The sequence below is a fragment of the Amblyomma maculatum genome, chromosome 9 (genome assembly GCF_055883805.1).
Source record: "Amblyomma maculatum isolate TAMU_Amacu chromosome 9, ASM5588380v1, whole genome shotgun sequence".
Classification (NCBI taxonomy): Eukaryota; Metazoa; Arthropoda; class Arachnida; order Ixodida; family Ixodidae; genus Amblyomma; species Amblyomma maculatum.
In genome coordinates, this window is record NC_139352.1 from 78,944,449 (window position 1) to 78,961,269 (window position 16,821).

A 16,821-nucleotide genomic window follows, 5' to 3' on the forward strand; every position below is an offset into this window, starting at 1 on the left:
CAACGCATGTTCTTCTAAAATGCTTGTTTAAATTGAAAAGTGCTCAATACATAAAAAGAATAAATGCATCGTCATTGCCTATTGACGTAGTCGGACAACGCATGTTCTTTTAATATGCTTGTTTTGCTTTAAAACGTAACTAACTCATTTATTAAGATGTGTTTAATGCGTCCCATTATTATGAACCGACCAACCAATTCGCCATGAATTCAAAGCTTTATCACAGCATCGATGTAGAACGGGTTTGCCGTAACCTTCGAGGGCAAGTTAACCCAAGAGACCGAGACAGAATAATAATGACTGATAATTATATGAAGAACATAAGGTTAGAGAGTGGAGGTAAGAAAGGAGTTAAAGCACCACCCAACACTCGTTTTAATTCTCGCACGGGCAACCATGGTCCAATTCACATTTTTATTACCAGCGATTGAACTAGATGAATTGGGCTAACTATGGAATAAGGGGAAACGATGATAAATGCTATCCATATGGCGGCGTAAGCGCTAATTAACATTATTCATGATTGACAAGCATTGCCACTGGCGTGCAGGTTCACGCAGTGAGAGCACGTGCCGGGATCTATTACGCCAATAACCTTGTGCCACGCCCTATACCCGCTCTTCTCCTTCGCCTCGACTCAGATCTGGCTTTCGCCCTCGCTCCCATTTTTTTTATGTCCGTTTTCCTTTTGCTCCAGCAATTCCCCTAAAACTTATTGAGGACGGAGTTGTCTCTCTTCGTTTTGCCGCTTCTCCATGCAGGTCTCATGCGCTGCCGCGAGATCCATTTTTTCCTCCTCTAATCTTTGTTATGATGCTTATGGATTGCAATTAAGTAGCGATTACATGGCTTTCAATGCTGATAACCGATCAGGTTCACCCGCATGCGAACTTGAAGTGCATATTGAAGCAAACACGTCGTTCTCGAAAAGGCGCGACTGCTATAACTACTACGGCAATAAACGCGTTTCAGATCAGTTCACTTTTAATTCCTTAAAAGGCCCCATATCAGACGTTGCTGCATAAGGGATGGGAGTACACTTACAGTAGGGTTAAACAGCGCTTATTATTCGCACTGGAGATGATCGGCAACCTTTTCCTTGAAACCAGATGTTGAAGCCATGCTGATGACGCCATAGGGCCGTTACAGTCTGCAGCTGCTCGAAAGGAGAGCGGAGCGTAAAACGTGGCAGTGAGTGATGGTGGGTGTGCAACATGAAGGCGGTGACTGGTGAGTTGAGATATGCGTGCTATCAGCTGCTATATACGGTGCTTGATTTACAGAAGAAGAGAAAAAACTTGTGATAAAAAGCGACGCTTGCAATGCGGCGACGAAAAGTGATGGCTGGTTAGCTTTTGACGTCTTGTGACTATGAGGAATGAACAAACCGTGCGGCATGATTTTGAACAGCTTCCAGTGCAATGATTAGACGCGCTTCGCCCGGGGGACGAAAAAAGTCGTGTGTGTGAAAAACTAAACAAATTACTACTTAAAAGAGAGAAATGCCTCGCGCGCTATAAATACTCATCAGAGATTCCTTGAAAGCAAAATTAAAAACCTCGAAATATATAGCTTATTTGAATATGCTTATTAATTGCAATGCAACTGCTTGTAATGTTATGCAGTTATAAGGTGCAAACGTGCCTAAAATCGCAGTGAAGCAATGAAGCGTTAAGTGACACCTGCCTATCTAATTAAGTACGCTAAGAAGAAACTTGAACGCTTGGCCGCGCAAAGCTATCGCAACTCTTATTAAAAAAAAATGCGCGTGGGGCGCTCTTTGCTGATGTGTTCACACTCGGTGGAAGGTGCTTAGTTGGTCGTGTAAATTATTTAAAATTCTAACGCGTTTCCTAATTAACAATCAGCGTTAATAAGTTCTTGATAACACTTTGTGAGCTCATTGTGCGCTCATTATGCTCAGAAATGCGGCACACGTTTCAGCAGAGTGCTGAAAATACCGTTTGCCTTTAGCTGCTCATAGTAGCCCGAGAAGCTTATCGATTCTATATTGGTATCAAGTCGATGCTTGAGAGAATAGAACTAATCAGGTAACGGATGAACCAGTTCATTACCTGACGACTAATTTTTTAACTGGAATTCACTTTTTATGAAGGATGCTGTAGTTGAGGGCTACCGATTAATGGCGGCCATTAAGGGGATTTTACAAGAAAGGAATGTGAACAGTTAAGTGCTTCACATTTCGCTTCCATTAAAATTCTGCTGCCAATATCAGGCTCGAACCCACGACCTTGTCCATGGTGAAAGAGCGTCTTTGCAAATAAATGACTGTGACAAGTGCCGAACTATATCTGGTCGCCCAACCCAGTTATTTCGAAATGCTGCAGGGCATTTACCGGCGTTGAACTGCGGGTACAGCACAAAACTGGTACAACGACTTTCGGAGCAAATAGGCAAATGAAAGGCAAGACACACCTCGGTCGCACAGCTCTCCGTGCTCGTGTAGGGCTAGCCCGGAATATGGTACCCGGAGAATGACCCGGTCCATGAGCCATCCGAAGGCAAAAATGTGCGCTAGTTTACGGATATGTGAAATCCAGGGCTCGAGACGGAATCTCATTTGGTGAACGAAATTAATACTTGACAAGAAGTATACACTCATCAACGGATGCAGAAGAAAGAGAGATGATTGACGTTTTGGTGCACGTTCACAACGAAGTGAGGGACCGAATAGCGCATTATATGGAGGCAATTTTTCGAAAGGCGTGAGTGTACGCCTCTGAATGAATGCTTCATGTTATGCTAGTAACGTGTCGTGTTCATTGGATGTACAGAGGCTACACAAGCAAGTGTTTCGGCAAGAATATTTCGGTGGAAATCACACGAGCAGCGTCTCAGTCAATGCCATGGGCAGTGCCTTGATGATATTCTGGTAAAGCTTTTGTGCAGATTTTACCTAGACGACGTCATTATTTTCCTGTTTCGACTCTCTAGGCAGGGTCACAATCACGAAGAGAAATCTTATAGACAACTACTGGGCAGATACCTGGGTAAAAGGGGTAACTGACCTATGCAAAAGACGTTGTTCTATAGCTTGCTTGAAGAGCCTTGCTCTGCGCCGTCGTTGTCCACTTCTCCTCTTTGTCACGTCTTTGTTGCGCACTTATATTACTGAGCCTTGCTCTTTGGCGAGTGCATAATGTTTTCAAGTTCCCTATGCAGATAACACTATTTGAGAATTTATATAAAAAAAAAAACGGAAATTTTTGTGTTGTACGTACGCGCTTTGTAATCCTCTTACTAGATGTAGATTCTTGAAATAGGAACTGTCAGGATTTCTTTACCAGTAGGGAAAAGTGCACTGCAAAAAAAGTGCGATTCTTATGACAGACCTTTGCTTTGTTGGAAGCCACAACCTTATACACACATCACCGTATTGCTTTATCTGGACACATAACTTAATTCTCTGCTATCCTGAAATATTTTATTAGTCTCTTACTATCTACTTTGTGACCTTGCCTATTTATTTATCATTAATATTTTACTTCGTTTCTGTTACCCCTTCTGGAAGTAAGTAGCAGAAATGCAAGAAATTTATGTCAAAAAATTTCAAGCTTAAACATCAAGACTTGCTCCTGGTAGTATTACGCCCAGTCATGAGGCTTCAGTTTTAAAATACTAATCTAGACGTCTATTTGCATGTACAAAGTCTTTCCTGCAGTTTCGTTATGTTCAACATGCTCTTCGCCTGTCAGTATTGTATAATTTCCCCTAACAACAAAATTTAATCTGAAAATTATTCTAGACGAAGGTATCCTTTATCGAAATAATCATAGATATAGAGGGCAAATTTTTCCACAAGACAAAATACCTTAGCTTGCAGGTTTTGCAGTTCGTTCACTCAACTTTCATATGGAGTTCATTTTTGAAGGGGAGCACATAACATATGCATATATAACAGTATAAATATTCAATGATGCTTCGTGGATGGAAATCATTAGAGTGTTACTTTGTCAAACTATTTTGGAGCATTCTTCCGTTCTCAACGAAAGGCATCTAAGCCTCAGGTTTCGGTAGCACAGAAAACTTAAAGTATTGCATTCTAACTCAGGGTATGGCAGCTATTACTGCCATCTTAAACCTTTCCTAAGTTTGAAGTCCGTGCAGAGTAATTGTTTAGTAGATATAAGTTTATACATTGTGAATTAGTTCAATTGTGAGCGTCGTGCACCGTCATGGTACGCAGAAGATTCCAGCAAGGCATTTGAACACCGACATAGAAGTAGCTTTGTCAACAGGCTCTCTAATTAGTATGAATTTGGCAGGGCAAGCGCTGGTTTACATTTCTGGCCGACATAGCACCCCGAAACGAGTTTCTTTTAAAATGAACTCCAAAGCTTTCGACAAAACGTGTCTCTTCATAAGTAGTGATTCTACCCCACCAAAACTATTACGAAAAAAAGATCCATGTCGATTAAGCCTTAAGGTGCTTTAAGGTCTCAAACCAGCCTAGTTTTCAATGGTATAGATTCATATCCGGAATTACCATTGGTGTTCACTGCACACTTCAATCGCCGGTGTTGGTTGAAAGGTAAGCTTCCCGATTTTTCACAATGCTCTTGTCATTTTTTCTTATCCAGCTATAGTTGTGTAGCAGACATTCTTTAGAGAAAGATGGCATTCTGTCTTAACCAGAAACTGGTGCGCTAACCTGCTCAACGATGATAAAATTATACAGGTGAGCCGAATAGCGGCCGCTCACGGCTTTGATAACCTCTCGGATACAGACGGATTAGCTCTCAACACTTGCTCACGTTATTAGCATGAAACGTGATCTGCCTTCAGTTGAGCTGATCATTTGTGTGCCCGATTGCGGACAGGGTCAGTATTCAGTCGCCGCTATACCACTGGCACCCCGACAAACATTACTCTTGCAATGTTCTCATTTAGAGGCGTTAACTTGATAGGAAGCTATTGCTGCGTAGAACGCAAGAAAGAACGCAATGGCGTCGACCTATTCCAGAGAACAATACACTTGGATCTGCTTGCGGAGCAACGCTTGAGTGTGTCAGATGAAAAGAAGCTTACTACGCTTTAATCCCATTACCCACAGCATTCTGAATGCCGATCAACAACCTTGCAGATAACCCATGCACTTTAAAGGATGCGCAGCAGACGCGTTCATCACTTGTGTACCATTTTGGAGTAGTCTTCCCTTTTGCGTCAGCTCCTTCATCTACATGTTACAAGGGGTCAAGGGGTGGTGTCACAAACCCATCGTGGTGGTGCAGTGGTTAGGGCGCTCAACTGCTGTGCCTAAGGATGCGGGATCGAATCCCGGCGGCGGCGGCGGCGGCCGCTTTTTGTTGGAGGCGAAAAGCAAGGCGCCCGTGTACAGTGCGATTTCAGTGCACGCTAAGAACCCCACGTGGCTGACATTTCCGGAGCCCTCCACTGAGGCGTCTCTCATAGCCTGAGACTCATTGGGACCTTAAACTCCACCCACCAAACCAAACAAGTGGAGGCCACCAGCTTTCAGGCTACAATTGACCTTACTTATGAGATAAAAAAGAAATGTATCGAGCACTAATTGAGGTGGAGGGTAGAACGAGAGGAAGAAAATGGGGCTAGGCAGTATGAAATAACACTGAACAAGAGTACAGGAGGAGCTTCAGTTCGCAAGCCGAGGTAGTGTTTCGACAGGTGGACTTGTCTTCGTCTAGGTGACGGGTTTAGCCTTCTTTTTTTTTTTTTTTTGATTTCTCTTTTCTTCTTTTTTTGTATAGTCGCCTTCCTTTTTCATTTTTGAAGGTGATTGTGTTAGAAAGTGGTAAAAGCGTTGGAGCAGCATGCCGGTGTTAGTACAGACTCTGCTCACTTCTGCCTTTCCACCCCGCCGGGGTGGCGCAGTGGTTACGGCGCTCGACTACTGTTCCCAAGGACGCGGGATCAAATCCCGGCCTCGGCGGCAGCTTTTCGATGGAGGCGAAAAGCAAGGCGCCCGTGTGCTGTGCGATGTCAGTGCACGTTAAAGAACCCCAGGTGGTCGAAATTACCGGAGTCCTCCACTACGGCGTCTCTCATAGCCTGAGTTGCTTTGGGACGTTAAACCCCACAAACCAACCAACCAACTTCTGCCTTTCCTTTTTTTCTGGGATTAAGATGCATTAGCCATCAGACTAAAGAGATCCTTTTGAAGACAAACTTCCCCGTTAGTAAACATCCCTGCGATTCCGGACCAGATTCCGGACCAGATGAGAGCAAGGAACAAGGGTGTCCGCTGACCCAGAAGCCATCTGCAGATAACAACGAAAGAAGTGACCATGCCACGCAGCTTTCGGGGTGCCAACAGAGATGGCGCCACTAGTCCACGAAAAGTCGTACAAAGGGGGCCGGGGACTCCAGGCACGCTTCGTTCCGCGGCCGCATTTGAAGCAGACGCCGTGAAAGCGAAGTTGTGGCAGCGGTGGTCGCGTGCTTGTGTGGTCGTTTCCCCTCGGAATCATCCGGCGGCTGCCGTGTGCGCGCTTTTCGACTTTCGTTTTTTCGTTCACCTGCGCAGAGGGACTGCGACGACGCAGAATTGAGGCAAGGATGCGGCCTCTAACCCGGCTTTGGATACTTTATGCCACAGGTGAGCGGCACGCCGCTTCACTTGCTCGTCTCGTTTATTTTCAGCGGCACATCCACGTGTCCGTACGTAGCCGAGCACATGGTCCTGAACGCACCAGATCGATGCTCTGCAAATTGATTGACGCGCCTCTTCCGGCACAGGGGTTTGACGATTTCCAAAACTTCTGATTAGGGCTTCGAACCAGAAAAATCAAATCGAGAGAAGAAAAAAAGAAACAGCCTGTTTTATTCTTTGCACGAGGCGTGCTTAATTATAGGCTACAAACAGTGCCGAAGACGGTTCATAGATGCTATTCGGTGGCGCACTGGGCTCCTAACTGTCTGAACGCGAACGATCTAAGGTAAACCATTTCAGCTCCCGAAGCAAAGAACCCGTCCATTCGCTTGCATCCAAGGAGTGACGCGAAATGCGGGGAGATAGAGCAAATGACTCCATTGACTTTCCTGACTCACAAAGAACTTGATTTACAGGTGGGTTTAGCGTGAGGCAGAGGAGGGCAAGAGAGGGACACAGTTTGCTCGCAAAGAACTGACTGCGAAGTAAATTATTCCGGTTGATGCACTGACAGTTCATGTATTATGTCCTCTTTTCAAACAGTGCCTCTTACTTCATGCGCAGCATGACATTTCTGCGGCCCTCTAGATTTCACTTAATAGTTGTGACATTCCTGTTGAATGTCAGATCGAAGCTCGCAAAATGACGGGGCCGATCACGTTTATCATATTGTCGCGAACTATTTAAATCTTTATTTGTTCTCATTCGACAGCCGTTGGCATGCGGCCTTTATCATTGCGATTCTAGCGCGCTTATCGATTCTGTATTCCGTGTTTGCTCATGCTCGTTGTCGCGAGACGACGCTTTATCATTTAATTCTTTGTCGCGAAAGATGCGTATCTCGAAGATTCCAGCCGCTCGCGTGTGTTTTTACGATGTTCCAGGTCATGCTAGTACTGTTTGTGGCTTTATCTAGATCTTTCCTGGCCGCCTTTAAATTCAGTGCTGACATGTGAAATGGGCATTCTTTGTTCGACGACCGCCGAGCATGATTGCTGCTATCGCCGCTGCCGAATCACTAAGTTTTTTTGCGGGCGTAAGTCAGCCCACTAAAGAGTTTCTTCAGTGCACTCACAGACTCTTCATTTGCGGCATCAACCTTGTCACCACCACGTGACAATATGAAAGTGAAAGTATACATCTTTGCTTACGCCTCTGAAAATACTTGTAGAACACTCTCTATACTTTTGGTTTCGAATGCGAATAGGTGAAGTGTCTATATATTTTTTCGGTCATGTAATCGATGGAAAGGTACGAGTGAAGCGGCAGTTCATGTGCGTAAAAATGCGATTTACTGGAGCTTATATCGTAATCAGAACAACCGCACAATGTCAACATTTACAACAAACAAAATATATATTGAAAACAACAATACGCGTCATGTGAGCCGTTCTTATAATGAACAGAACCTAGCTCAACGACATCACACTCGACATAACTGTCCCCCTCATACGTGAAAGCGAAACGGGAAAGAAAATGCGTCTAACGCTATCACATCTCGCGTATAGTGTGCGAAGCGTTAGGCATGCGGAACATATGATTCAACTATTCGATACTTTTCTAACAATAAACGCATTTTCCCATCTCTGTCATACTCTGAACTGTGGTAATGTAGCGGCTCTAAAAAATGACGTAGCGCAAGTTGGTGATTGCTTTTCGCGATGCTTGGCAAGCTTCTGTGGATGTCAGCCATTAAGTTTGATGCAATCACCTAATTCGCCAAACTTCCAATTCATGCCATATTCCAGGAATGCATTAGCAAATGAACTAAGGAAAGGTCGATGCGGTGCCATTTGTTTTGTACGATCTTAGTAAGCCTATGCATAAAGATGAGTTATGCTTATATTTCTTTATTTGAACTCTTTGATACACCGCGCTCTCGAGAAACTCGGGCGTAGTCTTTCTGAGCAAAAAATATGGAGTGGTTTAGCTCAGCAAAGGCCAGGCTATACGTATATCCTGGATTTACGTATACCCTTATATACGTACACATTGCCTTACGCATATCCTGGATATACGTAAGGCAAGGGTTTGACTTGATTCAGCTCGGATATCCAATATGTTAGACTTCGCAGGTTAAGCAATTGAGACACTGTCAAGGTTTTCGATGTGTGTAAATCACAAGTTTATTCAATGTTAGGCTTTATGCACACGAAGACCAATCGGTGGTCTGTAAAGTAATTTGCCACCGTCTCAATTTTGGATACACTGATCCTGACGGTCTCTCTTTGGTATGCAAGATCAATGGCGGTTCCCCATTAGGATGTGATGACCTCTCGGTCCGTCGACGTTTATTTGCATAGCCTCTGTTGATGGCGTTCACAGTACGTGCGGTCACCGTCCGCTTCTTCATCCACTGCGCGTTTACCTAGCGAGCGCACGCGCCGCGGCTTATATTCTCAGCTGCACGGTAATCAGATGATCACGCAGGGCGGCGGAGTAGTGGAGAGAGCCCTGCACATGCGCAATGAGCCTGCATAGCGGAGATGTACCGTGCTCCGCGAGGAGATTGGCGCGCAGCGGCGATGGCGGGACACCTGCGGCTCGGCGCAACCTGTTGTCATGGTAACGGAGCATGCGCAGTTGTGGCTCCGGCTAGGCACGACTAATTGCGCTTTTGCTAGCCTAGTGTAGCTTTCGCTACAAATGACGAGCATGCATCTGGTAGGTAGTAGTTGGCTGGTGAAATGGCCGGGCGCAGATTGGCCGGCTAGTTCTGTGACTTCACGAGACCACATGACGTGGCCGAGTTGCCAGGAGCTGTGAACTCATGGGCGGTGAGATGGGAACCGAATCATAAGCCTAAATCAGGGGTTTAAGTCTCCGTCGGTTAGAATTTTACATAATTTTGTAGCTTAATGTTGTATGCTAATCAGTATGTGGGAGACAAATAGGGGCACGAGTTACGGTACCAGTGATTGAGCAAATAGCAAAGTGCATGCTTTCGAAAGAGGATTGGCAAAAGGAGCCGCAGACGGCAACCGCTAACGCTGCCGGGTCGTAACTCTTAAAGGCAGATCTTAACGGTTCCCCAACTTTTTCACTTCAAAAGTTTTAACTTCCACATTATGACCTTAACAAGTGTTCTAACAGCGCTACTGTAACGAATAATGTATTCAGTTTTTTCCTAGAACTCAAGAACCCTACTCGGTATACCGTAAGAGCCCCGTGTCGCAGAATGTGGCGCCTGCGGCGTAGTCGACGTCAGCAGCGAATGTGTCGTTAGTTGCCGAATAATCCGAGGCACCTTAGACTTTAAAACAGTAAAAAAAAAGTTTAAGAATGCTCCAAATGAATCGTGCTCGCGAGGAGGTTTCATTATAATTTTCCGAGACGGTAAATTGGGGCAGTTAAATCGGGTACTGGGAGTCTAAACGTGTCTATGATGCGAGACGAATGCTAAAATCATTAGCCGCGAAGGCTCGCTGGTTATGACGTGCTCTATGGGCTCTAGCGAATGTGTTCTGGTCTTTGATTTGGTAGCGTTTCGTTGAGGCCGACTGTAACTAAAAGTAATCCAACTAAGAGTCCGTAAATAAGCAATGAGCGGCGTTGCTATCGAAAGCAAAATCCGTTCTGAATATATATAAAGGAAATTAATATAGAGACCAAAATAGGCTTGTTTTCTGAGCCAATCACATAATAAGCATACGGTAGCGAACGGCAACCCGTAAAGGCGACGACGCGGTTAATCAAAGCTGTAGCATTCCGGCTCACGCGTCTCCCAAGTTTACTTTTTTCGCAATGAGTTTAGTTAATGCGCTCGTAAAAGGAACATATATTAACGTAAAAACTTGTTTGACAGGGAGTCAAATGTCATGCTCAGTGACGACTTGCTTCTTTAATGTCATGAGACATGCGCTGTTCCACTTCCGTTGGACGCACTCGCACATGCCAGCAGCATTGCTTCGGAAATTAAACATGCTGAACAACTTTAGAGAGCCTAATGTTTAGTTTGATTGTGCTCATGCAATAAATAGTAAATTTGCTATCTGAGCCTTATATCTAAAGGTTGCCGAAAGAAAGTGCCATTTAAGATGCAAGCATTAGCTGCAAACGTAGAAAGCACTTCTTGCAACTCCCGCGCGCGCAAGTACAAGGTGTGCGGTATAACCTTCCGTGTCATTGCGAAACCTTTTTGTTGAGATCTCACGATTCAAGGGAAGCCTTTCACTCGCTATTTTTGTCTGCATCAAAGACAAATACTCTCCGGCCTGATCAGTGTATTCAAATTCCATAACCTGTTATATTTCCACCGCAAACAAATTGGGGGGCATTTTTTGCATGAATGTGCAAAAGTTTTTACAAGGTAACACAGGTGATGGCAATAGCAAATAAACGTATATCTGCCGCGATTTATAAAGTAAACAATTGGTCACCGCAATATTTCGGATTTAAAAGGTGCATAACACGCTTCAATGTGACGTAAAAATGATGTTACGACTGGTGCCAAAATATGTCTGCACATAAGAAACTGACAACATACTACGCACTCGCTGCATCACGAAAAATTATTTGCTGCGTTGACTATATGTCATAAAAACCACCTCACTTACATCATGAAGGATGCGAAATCCACTGGAAATAAATGAAGGGGTGTAGGTGCTACAGAAAAAGCCGCAGTTGACTTTGGGGACAGTTATGTACATACATAGGGTGCTGAAGGATTCCTCTATGTAATATCGAACATAGTGCCGATGTGTATCTTTCAGGCCTATTGTTTATCAACGAACAACCGACATACCAGAAACGAGTGAACGAGTAGCCACGACGGGTTTACTTTTAACGCTACCGCACAACTCATCTTAGTACATTGCTTGTACACAAGGGCCTTATCATCGCTCTCTCCGGAACTTTATTAGAACAGCCAACCTTTTTTCTTTCATTTAATAACGCTTTAAATTTTGTTTTTGCATATTCCATTATGCCCTGAGGCAATAAACAAAGTTATTAAAAAAAAAATAGCGTCGATGCGACAGAGTAACGCCCCGTAATTTACGCCACGTCTTTCATCTTTTTTTTTAACGCCGACTTTCTTTTCTTTCTTTTGAAGCGAAAAGCTTCACTACGAGGGTGACATGATGTCACAGCCAAGGCCAGTTGCGCGCCCCCTCGCCGGCGAAAAATTGAACATCTTTATTACCATTTGTCCCGTTACGTGTCACCCAGCTTTCACTCTTCCACTGTTTAAACAAATTATACCAATATTGAAACGATTCAAAACAGACTCCAATTGGAGCAGAATTAATAACGCTGAGAATCCAGCTAGGGTACGGAAAACGAAGCCATGCGTTTCAATTCTTCCTGCTGAAAATGTAGAAGTTACTTTGCAAATATTGGGCTCGTTTTTTTTGCAGTACTTTATCAAATAACTCATTTTCGGCGATCCTATACGTGTCGGTCACACGTTGTTGCTGCCGTTAGCGATGACTGATGCGCCACGCTTGCCCCGTGATGAATGAGCGCACTGCGGTGCATGGCCCCGGTGATCCATTACGACTGACGGGAAACGACTCTCTTGTGTCCGAACCGCGTCAGACCAGAAAGATGAAGAGGTCATACATACGAGACCTTCTACCCGACGTCCTCCTCTGCTGCCCAAATGAAATCAGAATGCGGTGATCCTTCTCATCTGCCACTTTTATCGTTATTCTGCCCTTAGTCGTCATCATTATTTGGCATCTATTGTCCTGAACAAACTGAAAACATTGTCGCTATCATTAAAGTGTCACTTCATGTCGTGAAATAACTGCGTCTATGAATTATCTTTTGTTAAGATTGTCACTGAGCAGGTTCGGCTCACTAACCATGAAATTTCAGAAACTTCGGCTCCCACTACTGACTGCTCTTTTAGTTCGCGTAACGTTTTCTCTTTGTTTCAGGGCAACTGTTGATGGTTATTCTGAATTTTTTTCTTGCCCAACTAGAAATTGTTCTTACTGCTAATGCTTGCTGGTTTGGTCTTACGGCTCACTTTCTTCTCACTTGCATCTGATATTATAGTATTGTGGCCTTGCTTGATTCCTTTCATCGTTACTTGATGTGAGAGGTTCTTGCAAGTTGTCAGCAATGGCATATTTTTTTAAGATCTGCTCCTCTCAGCATTTATTTTTATTTTACTGGTAACTTTCTGATCCTCAATTAAATATTTTGTACTCTGGCTTTGCTCGAGACGGTTTTAGGGGCGCTAATTTCCTAAGTGTGAAAAATCGAAACGGTGATGGGAATAAGAGGCTGGGGTTAATTATATAATGATTTTTTAAGGTTTTATGTGCATTTATTTTCTTTCCTGCATTCGCGTCCTGAGAAAGATGCTAGTATAAAGAAAGTAAAATTAAATTAACAAAGAAATATATGGGCCTAATACGCATAGGACGGGACACAGAAACAAGGGGTAGATATATGTCTTCTTAGCTGGCCATACTATTACTCGAAAGTATAACGAAAACGTTTATTTGCACTTACACTAAAGTAACAATTGTGGCGAGTGGAGCAAATAAGTTTTCGCTCATATAAAAATAACAAGTGCGCAAATTATCCTAACGATGAGTAACGTAGTTCACTTGTAGTACGAGCGCACGCCTATGCTGAAGGTCTAAATTATATAAGAGCGCAGCTTTGCTCGCGGAAGCTCTCTGGCGAACACAGCTGTCTTACAGCTTATTACGAAATTAGTACGTTTTCACCAACCGCATAGAGGAGCTGATAACGTATTTTAAAGATGGCTGTGGGGAACTTCAGTTAATTCACTGCTGTGCTCTATAGAAGAAGGGAAGGAATGTCTAGCAGATATTTTGCGCTGATAACGCATTGAAATTATTAGGCCAGAACACTCAGTAATTCCTCAGGAATTGGTAACAAGTGACAGTGTTAACAGGCTGGTTTGCTCCATTATGCGGAGATTGTGGCACACAAGCAACTACAATACCGAGGTGCTGAATCGAATGTAAGATACGTACGACGCAACGGAGAAACCCAAAACTAGTGTTTGTCTTCGGCAGAGCATCGGTAACTAGTTACGAAAGCGTGATGAATTAGGGCGCAATAGAGAAGATAAGAAGAGAGGATAACCGATGGTCGTTTAGGGTAACCAACTGGATTCCAAGGGAAAAGAAGCGCAGCAGGGGGCGGCAGAAAGTTAGGTGGGCGGATGAGATTAAGAAGTTCGCAGGGGTCAGGTGGATGAAGCTAGCACAGAACCGGGTTAAGTGGAGAAATATGGGAGAGGCCTTCGCCCTGCAGTGGGTATAGTCAGGCTGATGATGATGATGATGATGATGAGAAGCAGAACAGAGCAAACGGAACGTTTATTTCTTTGAAAACGAAGATTTCATTTGTGAGCCGACGGAGTTACGGTCTACCGTCGTTGCGTCAAATTAATGACATGCGAGAACTGGCTTTTTCTGCCATTAAATGTATTTATGCACGCGGTAGAACCGGAAGTAATTCGTTTGGTCGATCATCCAAGTTACATTGGAAGCGGACGAAACAGGAAGGCATAGACAACAGCGGGCTACGCATTGTGGATGATAGACCTATAGCGCTCTTGAACGCTTGAAGAAGGCGCGAACATTTATTTATTGCAGCGAAGCAACACAAAAAAGCCCGCAAAGTTCGCAATTAGCGAAGCTCTCTATATTACCCAAAACAAACAGAGCGTTCTATCCATAGTCGCGCACGATTACAGCGATTGATCGGGAACGCTTTATACGGTGCCGCAACAACGCAGTTTTTTCCTGCTATGCCACTAAGTGAAGCGAAGCAAAACACGACAATACGGGCGCAGAGGAAGAGAAAGAGCGTAACCCATTTGTAAATAAAAACATGGTGGCCATGTGCGGAAAACTGCTACACACAAAGCATTGTCGCCACCGACCATGCTGAAAAGGATGAACCAATCTGCAGCTAGCTTTGGGAGCGAGAAAAATGGGAAAGTTCGTCTAACTAAGCACTTGCAACTGTAAAGCAATATAATCAGCAAAACAATCGCGAAGAGAACTGAAGTGGCAACACAGAAGCGCGAGCATTTCAGATTGGGGAAAGTAAATTAGAAGTAAGTCTTTTCGCAGCCTAAAATTAAATAATATAAATTGCAACATTATTGAGCTGCTTTCAAGTAACATCTTATTTCGCTAGTCGGACTTCATATGGCTTGTTCACACTTCATTTTTCAGAGGCAGTGCGAAATAGCTGGAAAAAGTTTCTTTGTAGTCCTCGCTGGAAATCTTCCCTTTGGCGGACCGGGCAGAGCGTGACGCTATTTTGTTGTTTTTAGCCTGAAAATGGCAACGTTCTATGTTCTTTTTTTTTTTTTGTGTCTGAATAATGCAGGGTAAAAGAGAAGAGAAGTTCTAAGAAACTCGCTCCTTCACTGTCTCACGCTTTTTCAACATATGCACGTTGTGCGCATTCGAGGGCACGTTTTTGATGCCAGACCTACGTTACAGATGTGGAAGGCCCCTGTTCAGTTGAGACGAAGATTGCAAATACGAAAGGCCGAAGGCTCCAATATCGGGTCTCACCAAGCGAATGACCAGAAATGAAGTACCTCCATCTTCCATCTCCATCTTCTTTTTGTGCGAAGTACTTGCAGTGCAAGAGGCGCTTCGCTCTGTGACCGCCATTCCCATGCTTCCCACGGCCCATATTATCATACGTACAGATGCCCTCCAAGTGACAAAGCTACTTAGACGAGTTAGTAGTAGCCCGGAAATCTGCCAGAACATACACAGTCTAGCGGCTCGCATACCAAATCCAATTCGTATTGAATGGACCCCGCGTGACCTTTTAAGTGCTCAAAGCCAAGCAGATTCTGCTACCCGCCTTTCAAACTCAACCTCGACATCACCAAACCTCATAAAATTGGACAATGCCACCCTGCTTTTAACAAGAAAGGAGCACCTCCGGCGCCGTACACGTGCTCTTATACCTCCGTGTACGGTAAGCCTCCCCCGCGGTCTAACCCGTGCAGAGGAGGTGGCGCTTCGGAGGATTCGAGTTGGGGTGGCCCTAACACCAGCAGTGATCCGAAAGTGGCCACAATTTCGGTATTTATATCCACACCCTGGTTGCCCCATCTGCAAGTCAAGAAATATAGAAGCTGACATCCATCACCTACTGTGGGATTGTCCAGAGTTGAAGCCAACGCGGATCCGGCACCTGGTGGCAGCTGGCCTCTCCCCCCATAATCCGCAGTCATATGCTGTTTGGACACTGGGACCGCATCATCGTTCACTCCTCGATTTCATTGCATCACCCAGCCTTTTTTCATTTATTTGACCTTCATCCATCATAACATTCCTTTTATGCCCTGAGGCAATAAACTTCGCAAAAAAAAAAAAAAAGTACCGAGACGATTGTGACCCGGCATAAATGAGTCTGTCAGCACTGACCGCCTTGCAGACAGTCGATATTCTTGAGCTCAGCGACTCCGTGTATACAGATTCTTTAGGAGAGCAGCCGAGCGTAACTTTCCGAACGTTAAATGTCTGGAAATGCTCGCACTCTGGCTCGGTTGGCCCGACCATTTAATATGGATTTTTTTTTCTTCAACGTCGTTGTCTCTAGGATGATAGGCGGCTATATCTATGTAGTTCTACGCTACTAACAATTTTATATTTTTGGCTGTAAAGGTCTGGTATTATTTTAACTTTAAGCTGTATTCGACTTCGATTCCGCAGTAGAATATTGCGGAGATACCGTTTAAATTTAAGCCGATAACCGGTGTAAATAGCATTACGTAGTCATTTATGGTTTGCTTTGGTTTGTTTTTGTGGGGTTTAACGTCCCAAAGCGACTCAGGCTATGAGAGACGCCGTATTGGAGGACTCGGGAAATTTCGACCACCTGGGGTTCTTTAACGTGCACGGACATCGCACAGCACTCTTAATCTGGCTCCAGATGAGCTGAAATTGTAATGGAGCTTTAGACATTTCCGCTTAAGTTTCATTTCTAACTGGAATTTACGTCGAACGAGGTTAAGAGTGTGATGTTATTGACAGGTAACAGCGAAGGCGCAGTTCAGTTTCTTACCGTGGCTACAAAGGCCACTTGGGCACATACTTTGTACAGGCACATATCTCTCTGTCTTTAAATTCGCAAGAAATTATGTATTAGATGTAAAGGCTTCTCTTTCTTAAAAGTTTTGATTTAATTGCCGAGATTTGTTTCTA

General features: G+C 44.2%; 1 protein-coding gene across 3 annotated transcripts in view; it reads left to right on the plus strand.

The window, feature by feature from the left end:
• The first annotated feature begins 1,153 nt into the window (after positions 1–1,153).
• The window catches only part of LOC146179541 (uncharacterized), a 163,269-nt gene continuing 147,601 nt past the window's right edge, over positions 1,154–16,821 (plus strand). For 2 of the 3 annotated variants that reach the window (XM_084579197.1, XM_084579195.1), the window contains exon 1: positions 6,385–6,595. Coding sequence is in view for 2 of the 3 variants with exons in the window: in XM_084579195.1 (XP_084435321.1) it covers positions 6,556–6,595 (40 nt within the window). In the remaining variant the exon portion in view is untranslated. Of the gene's footprint in view, positions 1,231–6,384; positions 6,596–16,821 lie in introns of those variants that run through there. The other variant, XM_084579196.1, reaches the window with a different exon arrangement.